Below are 12,522 nucleotides of genomic sequence, written 5' to 3'. Positions count from 1 at the left end.
ACCTAAATTCTGCTTGATTATGGAAACAACAGTTAAAGTAAGCAGTAAATGCTTTTCTTATACGAAATAAAGTAGCTGCATTTGACGGTAACGATAGAGCAACGGTAGCAGATAAAATGCGAAAGATTATTCGCAAATTACTGTGCGATTTATTGTCATTAATTGCAGGATGAAGAATTCTTCTTTAAAAAAACCAGTTTCGGTTTGGCATGTAATCCAGTGGGAACAAAAATTTCGTTTAAAGTTGAAAAGAACTCAATTTAACTTAATTAAATTTAAGTTATGAACGTTGTAGGTAAACGTATCTGGAGTATATTTTCAATAGCCATAAAAGCGTCTCTGTTTATTTTAATTTTCTTTAAAAACTCGGTTTAATTTAGGTTTGCACTTTGATATTTCTTATAATTTACTTACCCCACCATTCGGTATAAAGCCACAGCTAAAATTATTGACTATATTGCTTCACAATACGTCAATCCCATTACAATTTCATAGCATTAAGACTTATACTATCAATATATTAAACAATATTTGATATTGCCAATATATCTGCTCGTGTAGGGTCAGCAGCAGTTGGACTCGCTTACTCTATCAGGTAGAAAGACAATCAGCACCACAAATGAAAACAACAGATATGATCACCCTGTACTTCAGTCGACCGCGCTTTGCTCTCACATATTACATGATCATCTGCGCCTGCGCGCAGAGAGCGTACACGAACGCGAAACACTCAGTTGCTCATCTCACTATAGCGATGTTTTTTTTTTCGTTCAGTTCATCGGCGATCGCGTTACGGTACGGTTTATTTCTTCGATAGCAGCGCGATTTCAAAGCAAAAAATCGTAGAAAACGTATCACATTTCGAAAGTTTTGTTTAAAATGTGTTTTGATCGCGGTCGTGGTCTACTCGATTAGTGCGTGTTCTACTTGCGGCAGTGCTGGCGTCCCGCCGTAGGATAGAGAAAATTCACGCTGCCGTAATGCAGTGAAGAAAGTGTCTTGTTCCGTATTATTTTGTTGTGGAAGAAAGATTCTTCCAGAAGTCTATGAAAGTTCAGTGAAAAAAAGAGAAAAGTGTTTGTATTGTGTGAAAATCAGGCTGAGGAGAGTGGATATATCGACAGCCATATTGCAAGCGCGACGTGTTTGAACGTGCTCAGTAGGCTTGTTGCTTGTCGCTGACGGTGGGAGTAGTCCGCTGAGTGAGTTTACATACTGCGAGCTCATTCGGTGTTCAGATGAAGCACCGCTGGGTGGAGGTTTAATCATAGGGGGCTGTGATCAGGCTTGCGAACTGCTAACATTTATTTTGGCTGGCACCTAAGACAACACAGTCACAGCCAGCGGCGAGCCCAGCTGCCGAGCGCTGCTATAGCCGTTCAGTGTCTGAATGAGTGCTGTGTGTTACCGTGAGAGGTATGACACACGCAAGCGAATTAGGGTACAGTCATTTCGTAGCACTCATGTACAGAAGCCGAAGGTTTGGTTGTTTCTGAGTGGCGATGTACAGTAATGTGCTCAGAGGGTAAAGTTAGGTGCTTCGGGAATGTTACGAGTTCGATATGTTGTGACAGCAGCATATCTGAACTGTTTTGCTATCCATAACCGTGATGTCATAACATTTTTCTCCCGACAGCTGGGAGGGAATGTATTGGGCAATATAGAAAGAGGAAGTGTGCCAAAATAGAGTGGGAGAATGGTCAGCTATTATTTATTTTTTGTTGGCGATGCACAATTTGATTGTTTAAGAAGATTGAAAACAATCTAAGATTATTTTCTTAACCGATATGTGTCCAACAAAAAACTCCTTCAACAGGCCGACGAGGGTACCCGGGTACCCACAAATTGAAATGCTCATAACTATGGCTTTCTTTAACCGATTTGGACACTTTTAGATGTTTTGGATTGAGGAACTCGTCCACTTTTTTATTCAGTAAAATTTAACCGGATGAATGAACCTGGTTCTTGGTAATCCGGATTTTCCGGAGTAATGTTCTAGTGCTAGAGTATGATTTGTAAATTTTGATAATGTCCTAGCAATAGGAGTATCAAAACTCTTCAAATTGTCTCGGAAGTCTGTTATTTATTGTTAGAGGACCATATAGCAATTTGACCTCAGAATCGCCACACACTGCTCCACGGGAACCTGCTCCGGAATGTCCGTTCCAGGGTCAAATCACCAAATGGTTCCAAATCCACGGGATACAGCATACAGAAGCAATTCCATGAATTTTGATACCCATATTGCCAGCATTCCATTGAAATTCACAAATAGTATCCCAGAACTGGAACATGCTTCCGGGGGGAGAGAGGGGGCGTCAATTTTGGGCAATTTTTGCCTTTTGTAATTTATGAATCGTCTCCAAGTCGTGTGAATTTGAGGAATGATTTAAATTTTCATCTACTTTGTTCACAGCTGAGCAATGTTGCTGTAATCTTTTCGCACTATTTTGTATAAATTACAGTTAAGGGTTTCTATTTATTTTTCTATCGTATGATTGCTCTGTTTCTTATATTGAGATGAGAGTTAAATCAGTTATACACATGGAGTGGTGAACTCATTCTCAGTATATTCTCATCTAAACTTTACCCATTTGAAACCGTTGCTTATCATCTTTGTTTCACTTATTATCTCAAATGGGGTGCGCGTTCAAGTTACCATTTCGCTTAAACACATCTATTCGATAATTAACAAGCCACTTTTGTTACTTATATCTTTCTTATGAAATAAGTAAAGGGATGAATACCAATCTATATGAATTCCTGATCGTTAATTGATACGAAAATTGTTTCGTGTAAGTTGACTAGATTGGCTAGCATTATGTTACGTGCTATGTTATTTCTATTCAATTTCCACAAACATTGCCATTGTATGTTGGGGTAAGGGGTTCAGCATGAAGAAAAAACACTTTTTGCAAAAGTTTTTTAGAACTTTTCGTGAAGCGAATTGATCAAAACTTTTGTAATATCGACAAACGACGCGGTGATGAAGCTTTTTGTAGAACGTCTCTGGAAAAAACATGATTTGCGTTTTTACTTTCCATTCAAAAACTACTTAAGCGATTTCTTTCAAACACATTCTAGGTAAAAAATACCTAAACCCTACGTTGAGTTTTTAAGCTATTTTTTGATTAAGGGGGTGTTTAATCATAAAAAGGCGGAATTTTTCGTCAAAAATAGAAATTTTTATTTAAAACTAGCTAATACCCATCGCGCGTTGCTGCAACTTTCAACGAAATAGGAGGAAAACACAATTTGTTCCGAAGCGTCATCTGGCGCGCAGACAATCCCCATTCAATAGCACACAAACACGCTCCACAACAAATGCCTATGTATGATTTTTTATGGCGCTTGTTATTGCTATTGAAATGATACATTATAATGTACAAAAGTTTTGATCAATTCGCTTCACGCAAAGTTCTAAAAAAATCGCAAAAAGTGTTTTTTCACGCTGAAACCCTTACCCCTTAATCATAATTAACTCCAGGCTTTTTTATCGTTAGGTGAAATCAATTTCTTTAATTGTAGCAGTCCAGTTACGGTACCCCAATTGTTGTTTATAGCTGTGATCTTCCACTTCTTCAGCTCCATTTTGAGGGCACTCGATGAGAATCCACAGAATTGTTCTGGTCCGATAAAATTAGTGGAAGACCCTCTTCTTACTAACTCCTCGGCTTTTTCATTCCCTGCAACTCCACAATTTCCTGGAACCCAGTATAGATTGACATGATTTTTCTCCGCCAGTTGTCGGAGTGCAAGGATGGACTCCCATATTAGTTTTGAGCGACATGTAGGAGCCCTTAGGGCATTTAGTGCTGCTTGACTATCTGAGAAATTGCAGATATTTGAATACTGGTATCTTCTCTTGGAAATTTGGGTACCATTACCACAAAGATAAAAAATCATTGACAAAAGACGTTGATCCCATCTTTAGAGATACAAAAATATTATTGCGTTGAGACCAGCAGTGAAAAACGTGTTTCTAATAGATAAAATCTCCCAATTTCATGCATATCGATATCTGGAGAAGACTGAAATTCATTTCAGTACTAGAATATTATTTTTTTTATTATTCAAAACATGATAAAATCATGAGAGATCACGGAGTGTTCATTTTAAACGCAAGATGTTTTTAGTAATCCAATAAGGATGTAACCTTTTTTACGATGAAAAAGTGAGAAAAATTTGAATTCCAAAGGTGATAAAGATTGATAAAGCAATGATTTTATTATATCTAAGGTATAGTTTTTTGATAGTACATTTTTCGTAGTAAAAAAACAAAGGAAGGTTTATAAAACTTATTGGTAATTGGTAGAGCCACAGATAACAGACGCTTAGGCTAGAATAAAATTTCTTCAAAAACCTGTGTAAAGATTCGCTAAAGTACGAGAATAACTAATTACGAACAATTGTGGAAAAATGAAGATCGGTTACCTAATTTTATGGCAATCGTAATCATGTAAAAAATATTTAGGAGAAAAAACATTTCGAGAAAATCCAAATCGCTGCTCATGGTAAGCGAAATGCGAAAATCTTTTGTCGGACCTCCATGAAATTTTTAAAAAATATTCTCGGTGTACTTTCAAATTGATTTTTTTTCAATTCAATCAATATAAAAAAGATATGTAACATAGTTCCGAACTCTTTCACCACTGGGTTAGTTTATTTATATAATGTCGTGCAAGTTACAAGTCGAAACTAACTACCGTGTGATGTAACAGTCCTTGCTGATGTTCAAAAGTTATTTTGAAAATTTTACTGATTGAACATTTTCGGAAAAATTCGTGGTGAAATTTAACGTTACTTTCGGCATTTTAATCCATTCGAAGATAATTGAAAGATCCCATCTCACTATTAGATACAATAAAGCGGTTCTTGGTAGGTGCACTTGCAAATAAATCGTAAAGTTTTAAAATCAAATTTTCTCTCCCTCCCCCTTTTAATATATCAGTAATCACATGATTGAACACCCATAAACATTCGGTAATCTGGTCTTAGCAACATCCAAAGTAACACTGATAAGCCAAGTGAACAGGTTACTAAAGTACTGTTTTGCTTACATGAGCTCCAGAGACAGAAAGCGAAAATAAAAGAAACGAAAATTTCCGCAGCACAGCGAAGCGATGATGTAGCATGTGTGTGTTATTATTTGGTGAGCGCCGATAGGCAAAACTAATCCCAAAGCATAGCGTAAACTAAACTGTCGGGCTCATTGGTGACAGCATGGGAAAAGAGTAGCTGTTTACCACAACGGGTCTATCTCGGACTCGGGAGAAAAAGACAGCTTACAGAACAGAACGAACATAACATTCCCGAATGGAAATGTTATGAGATCCATGACATTTCCAGTCGCTGCTGTTGCAGTACTGGGCAGTCGGCAGCTGCCGCCAGTTGCGTTGTATGATTGTCTGCTCATTCGTGTCGTTCTCCGGTACATTTCGCAAGCCTGGCTGTGATTAGACAGGCGAAGCAAAAGAATGATGTGTCGGTGGTTTCTGTTGTGTATAGCCGTTTGTAATTAATTGGTTGGCAAAACGCCCCCAAAAAGAGTGTGAATTTGATATGGTTTGTAGCTTTTCAAGCAAATATGTGATAGTGTTAGTGTTTGTTTTCTGCAGAGGCGACGCGTGGTTCCACCGTTAACCTGTTCAATATATCACGAGGGCCCTCTAAATGTCACGAAATAAGCAACTGATCAGAAACGTCACTAATTCAATTCCATGAGACGTTTTTGATCATATGATGCTTAATTTACCGTAGAATAAGAGCAAAAAATATATTACATCTTTCAAATGAGATAGCAATTGGAATTTTCCAAATGCAATTAATTAAATCCAGAGAACTTTTTTTCCTCGCAAAATATCATAGGAAAACTGCATTCAATATCTAGCACTCATGTTTAGAACATCTCCTGATTTGAATTTGTCTATTTTACACTTTGAGTAGACATATTTTCAGCATGTAAATGCAAACAACAAAAAGTTTCTTTCAAGCAAAAGTAGATGGTTCATTATTATCGTTGAACCAACCAAATACATACGCGCTTACAAGTATGCCCCTCCCAAGGGGAGAAACATTTTGTTAGGCTACCCAAGAGAACAAGCGTATGAACGTAGTGCGCAATGTGTTTGAAAAGTATAGAGTACTAGACAATCTGTAACTGTATTAGTGTGTTCAACGATTTGTTTTCTTCCACCTGTCATAATTTCTGATAGCTGGAGGAAAACAAATCGAAAAAAAGTTTTTCGGTCAGACTATTTGCATGGTGGATCGAACCCAACCGGTATTGAAGTCTCCAGAATAAGTTTCACAGTGACACAGAGCATTTAAAAACCATTATAAATACTTTAGGCAAGCGATTTCAAACGTTTAAATTGACGGACAGGTTTACATATGCTGGAAGAAAACAAACTTCCAAGTAGTGTAAGTGAAATCATTTGCATAGAACTCTATAAAGCGCTCTCGCTTTGCACATAGCTCCAACGCCCAGCAATGCACGCTGGTTCAATATTTGATTTGAACCGGTGCAAAAGGGAATAGAAAAAGCAGTCGTCCTTGACACTCACCCTGTTATTCCAGCCATCGCTCATCAAGCTGGTTCCATCCAGAGCATGTGGTGAGATTAAAAGATGCGTGCAAGTTTTTGGTTGAACCGGTCATGGGAAAGCAGAAAATTTCTGAATTCTACTCGCTTGAGACGTCGAGTTGGTTCATCGTTCGGATCAAATTGTCAAACTTCGAGGTTCGGAGATTATTACTTTCATTTAAAATAGTTATCGTGCTACTGTTCTTAATAGTAACTCATAATGGGTTTCGGGTCGTCCGATTTTGGAAACCTGTTCAATGAACAGGTTGAACGTACCGACGCGTCGCCTCTGGTTTTCTGGTGGAAAAAAGATGAAATTTTGTGTTGGAAGAAGCTGAATATTTCAATGGCTGTTACTCCAAGTAAATGCGAAATGTAAAAAACAAATATTCGAAGGCAGATAAATTCCAGTGCATTGGTATTCATTAGATATTGACGTATACAGCTTATAAAACTCGGAATTATTATAAAATATTATTCCCTGGGTTTCGGTGATGAGCCTAAGGTCGCGTACTGTTGGGGGGTGGATAAGAGTGGGAGATCCGAGCTAGTGTTGGTTCTTTGATCTCTGAATCTCATAACTCATAATCGATTAGATCGAGTGTTTTGGCGGACAGCTGGTATAGGTGTTTCTACTTTCGACGGGGAGAAATATTGGTTCAGCTGGCCAAAGACTAATTTGATCTTGGGCATAGAGATCGATTCATTCGATTGGGATCAATGGACTGTCATTTATAAGAGATGGTCAGACTGTAGGTGAGTGTTTTTATCTCTTAACTCGCTCGAACATCGTGATCAGATCGTGAAGATAGTGAGTAACACTCGTATATAACGAACCGGATTCGCTGTTTTCAGAAACAGGGATGACAATCTCTTGTGGATGGAACCTCTTTCTTAAATTTCTTTAGGTGTTGGGGTCAATATGACCCCAAATGAACTTTCAAAATGCGGTAACTTTTTAAATTTTGCACCTAGGAGTTTAGAATTTCTTTACTTTTCCTCTTTCATGCAGAGCAACGATTTTCAATAGAGTTAAAAATTTTCGCTCATTCCTGAAGGGCTGTACAAAAAAGTTACGAATAAGGTGTAAGCGGGTCATATTGACCCCGATTTCGAACTCAGTTTTAAAACAAATTTTCAACCAAAGTTATATAAACTAGTACAGTAATGACCCGTTTTTATCAACCAGCCAAAAAATTTTGGTTGATAAAATCGGGAATTTTTTTTAACTTCCTTTTTTCACATAATTAGAAGCAACTTAAGAATTGTCTCAAGTTGTTAGTTTACAGAAAAATTAACCCTTATGCCGTATCAGTGCAAAAAATCAACCGAACTGCTCGACAGTTGTCTAATCCAACTTCCAAGCAAAGGATCGATCTGAAATTAGACTCATTATGAATGACAATGCATTCTGTCAACGAAGTTTAACAGTTAATCTCCTTAAAAGTGAGATGCAGAAATTATGTTTTGATTAATTAGACACGTTGGTATCAGCGTTGGTAGTTCACTGCCATTATACGCCTATATTCTAAAACTGATAACTAAGAAAAACGCGATGGACGATGAAAATTAAATCAGTGATCTGGAGAGAAACGGTGGATCAAATGAAGCTTCACAGTCTAAAATTACGTTCAGAATCAACGTTTCTAGTGTAATTTGTCCAGTTTTTCATTAGATAAATTTAATTTACGGAAGATTTTACGAAAAATGCTCAGTGGGAAAATCGGACAGAAATCGGATAATTCTGAGCATATTGGTCCAAGTTTGCGCTGAGAGCTTTCTTGTTAAGCGATTTCAAGTTTTACTGAAATCGGAAATGGATGAGTTCGCCATATTTTAAGTTTTTGGAAGCGACGATAAAGATGACATAGTACAGGATCGATCTCACTATTGCAGTTTTTAATATCGTACCCATCTCTTAGTTGACACACTTAATATTTACTTTTTTGATTATTTTATTTGTGGGACAGTTATGCGTAGAATTTCAACAGTGGGAAAAACAAGTTCGTTATATTTTAAGGGTTTTCATCATCAAACAATATTCCGTAACGAATATCAACGAATTTGGAACTGGCACACGTATTTATTATGGAGATGAGCGGTTCGAGCCTAGGTCAGTGGCCTTCGACTGGCATGACCCATTCTCGTTGGTTCGGACTGGTTGGTTTGTTCCTGCTTACAAGTGAATAGATCAATCCGTTTGGATGACATAGGAGATAACAATCGAAAACAGGAACAAGAATCAGCTATTGATTCAATTCGAAGTTTGTTTAGTGATGACTCAAGTGCGCTGGCAGGAGATCGTTTTATAGGAGTAGATAAATTAGGGAACAGACATCACAATCTCTGAGACAAATATGCGCTAAATTGTACCCTCGGGACCGGTGTTTACAGATAGTCCGCAAAAAATAGTCTTTGGTTTAAATTTTGTTTGCAGTTTGTCATGAACTACGACATATTTAAGATATAATATTGCTAAATATACAAATTATTCTACAGAGAATATGTGAAAGTGTGTTATTTTATCATGAAAACACACAGCATTGATTTTTTTGAGAATTCAAGCAAAATGTGATTCTAATTTTCAACTATCTTAAATAGGACCAAAATTGGGTAAACTACCCTACATTTTGACTGCTACTTAACAATGCAAGACTCATTACCTTAATTGAATACAATTGTAAGATTGTAGGCCTGAATTGCTGGCATAAAATGATGAATTAACTGGAGGTTGATAAAATCGGGTACAAAAAGTTCATAAAATCGGGGGTGCATAAAAACGGGGGGAGAGGGGGCGGGGGGGGGGTCATAAAACTGGGGGTTTATAAAAACTGGTCGAGACTGTACTTAAATTATTTGTTGGAGTTTCAATTTTCAGTTTTTGGTAAATATTACCGTTTTTCACCTGGTTGGTCAGTAGGAATCGGTGTCGAATGAGGTCACGTTTGGCTGATTCCGGCTGTATACGATTGTACCCCCGGAATCGGTACTCTAACAAACAATTTAGGTACCAATTCATATAGATTTGGTTGAAAATGTGTCTTGAAACTGAGTTTGAAATCGGGGTCAATTATTCGTTACAAAAAGTTAACACCTAAAGAAGGTTGAACATACTGTTCAGCCACTAGTTAATGCTCAACTAGCCTGACATAATACACTAAAACACGTAGTTCTTGAAGAAATCCAATCCACGCGAACCACATCACCAAACACCTAAAATTAGTTTAGACGCATGTAATATCTATTTCTTTCTGTAGTTAATATATTTTCATTTACTCAATAGTGTAGAAAATTTCTGTATTCTTGCACTTTTTAGATTTACTCTGCCTTAACATTAGCCGTGCAAACTAAAAATAGTAAACGTACAAACGCTCGCGACCTTCGCGATAACACAAATCTGGCCACAAAGGCGGACCTACGATTACCTACGATAACACGATATAAGATTATGATACACAGTAATACATGATCATTTCACTCGTTATCCCAATGTGTGGCACAATAAGGCACACTTCTGACAACTCAACAACTGTCAACAAAGTGTAGTTGAATACTCATTGCAACCATTGCTTTTGTTTTACTGTGCACCATGGCATATCGTGGCACATTGCGGCACAAACTACCACGCTGTTTGCATTAACCCACCGCTCGCATGATCATGAATCATGATCATCCCGTCCGGAAGTCTCTATCGTCGATCCTAGCAGCCTAGCCTCATGCCTTCAGTCTACAACAGGTTCCATGGCGACATGACCGGGAACTCTAGTTAAACTCGTTCTCTTCTAGCATCTGATCCCGTACACTGAAAATTAAGTAACAGATTCACGGTCCGCGCAATCATCTAAAAGCACGCGAATATGCGAATGGGCATACGGTTACAAAATCGAATTTATACACGCGAGGTCACATACACGTGACAAACACGTTAACATACAAATGCTGGAGCCCTTCGCGATCATCCACGCAACCTACACCCGCGATCTCGCAAACATGATAACATCCCGGTGATAAGGTGAACGTCTCAGCATTTATAAATTTTCAAACGTTCAGTCCAGGTGCATGCCTTCAATTGGACCAATTAAAAAAAGAAAGCTTTCATTTGCACTGGACAACATGGTTCCATGGCGACATGGCTGGAAACTCTAGTGATCTGAAAGAACCCATTCTAGAATCTGAACCGCACACGAAAAATTAAGCATTGGATTCACGGTCCGCTCGCGATCATTCTGGAACACACGCGAGAGGTACACGGTTATAAAATAGAATTTATACGCGCGAAAATACATAAACGTTAGCACACGCGACATACAAACGCACACGCGATCGAACACGTTAACGTACAAATGCTCGAGTCCTTCGCGATGATGCACACGATCGCGAAGTCCCTACGCCCGTACATACCTGAACCGTACAATGAATATCACACTCGGAATCACAGCTCGGTACAATTGGCCTAAAGCAGTGTTCAAAACATGATAAAATCATGGAAGGTCACAAATTGTTCGTTTTAAACGTCCGTAATCCATTTAAAAAAGATTTAAACACTTTTAGGTTGAGTTTAGTTATATAATATCGTGCAAATAACGGACGAAATAAAATGTAATGTAGCATTCCTTGCTAATGTTTAAAAACTATTTTGAAAATTATTGAAAATTATTTTTGTTTCTCATTGAAGACAAACATAACTGCCAAGTACCCAAAACACACATTTTATCGGAAGACAATCTACTGGAACAATAACTCGAATATTTTCAATAACATTCTCATTGATGGTAATAAATAAATCGCCATTTCAGGCGGGTAACAGTTTTTACTTTTACTAACAAACTAAGACAATTTTAAATTTTCATTAATATACGTACTTCCATCGCTACAAATATATCAATCCAACCGGTTTTAAAAAGGTATCTGAAAGTGAATGATTTGTTGTCGTCCTCCTAGGACAAATCACATCACGCGCAGAAAAAAAGCAGTCTCCATACACCGCCTACTGTAATCCTAGCTATCTTAGAACACAAAAACCAGTTTACTGCATGTTATTCTGTATGCACCAGCAAAACAATCCAGGCAATTACTACACGCTAATCGGTAGCTGATCAGATTAACACACATTCTGAATAGAAAATGAAAGCACGTGTAATCAGACGACGTGACGATTAAAATGCAGGAACGTGGTTCTCCATTTCAATTAACGTAAACTGGAAACGTAACCTTACAGTTTTGCAAGTTTTTTTAGCCTTCTTAAACCTCTGTTTATTTTTTTATACCACACTATTTTTATAAACAATTATTGTTGTCTAAATAATGGTTAAACTGAAAATTGCGTAAACCATGCCATCCACTCACTTGCCACTGCCCACTCCTCCCGTCTCTGCACTGCCTCCAGTGTCAAATTGATATCCCTTCGACATCCGTTGCCTTCCAAACTACCGATCACCTGCCGTAGCGTCTCCAAAAGCGCTCGGTCAACATTACTGAACACACCGCCATTCGTCACTCGCGGCGGTTGATCGACGCCCTTTGCAATCAGATCACTATCACTACTACTATCGGTCTTGATGCTGCTGCCGACACTGTCAACACTCAACAGCCCGTTAGTTCGTTCGGGGAAATTGCCCGGTGGATCAACCCCGTCCGGTACCTGATTTTCCTCCGGATCTGGATCCACTTCACTACCACCGATCGTGATCAAAGCGATCACTAGCAGCAGATATCCGCCAACAATCACTGTCCGTTTCATCTTAAAAGGGTGATAAATCTGCACAGCTTAAATATTTGAACAGTTGCCACAACTAATATTTGATCCTCTCGAAGATCCTCACTTCATGGCACAGCACACCGACACCGACACGGTTAGAATTGTGTGTTCGTTGCGACACGATCGCGCGCGCATCCGATCCGGGCCGCGTTCTGACGGGGACTGCTGAATGACTGAG

General features: G+C 38.3%; 1 protein-coding gene across 2 annotated transcripts in view; it reads right to left on the bottom strand.

Annotated features, from left to right (window-relative positions):
* Positions 1–12,522, bottom strand: part of LOC131691079 (nose resistant to fluoxetine protein 6-like) — a 27,267-nt gene extending 14,745 nt beyond the window's left edge. The window contains exon 1 of one of the 2 annotated variants that reach the window (XM_058977263.1): positions 11,933–12,522. In XM_058977263.1, the coding sequence (XP_058833246.1) occupies positions 11,933–12,326 (394 nt within the window). In that variant the 5' untranslated portion in view covers positions 12,327–12,522. Of the gene's footprint in view, positions 1–11,448; positions 11,709–11,932 lie in introns of those variants that run through there. The other variant, XM_058977272.1, reaches the window with a different exon arrangement.

The sequence above is a fragment of the Topomyia yanbarensis genome, chromosome 1 (assembly GCF_030247195.1).
Source record: "Topomyia yanbarensis strain Yona2022 chromosome 1, ASM3024719v1, whole genome shotgun sequence".
Classification (NCBI taxonomy): domain Eukaryota; kingdom Metazoa; phylum Arthropoda; class Insecta; order Diptera; family Culicidae; genus Topomyia; species Topomyia yanbarensis.
The sequence above is the reverse complement of the archived record's forward strand: the minus strand, read 5'-3'. Positions and strand labels throughout refer to the sequence as shown.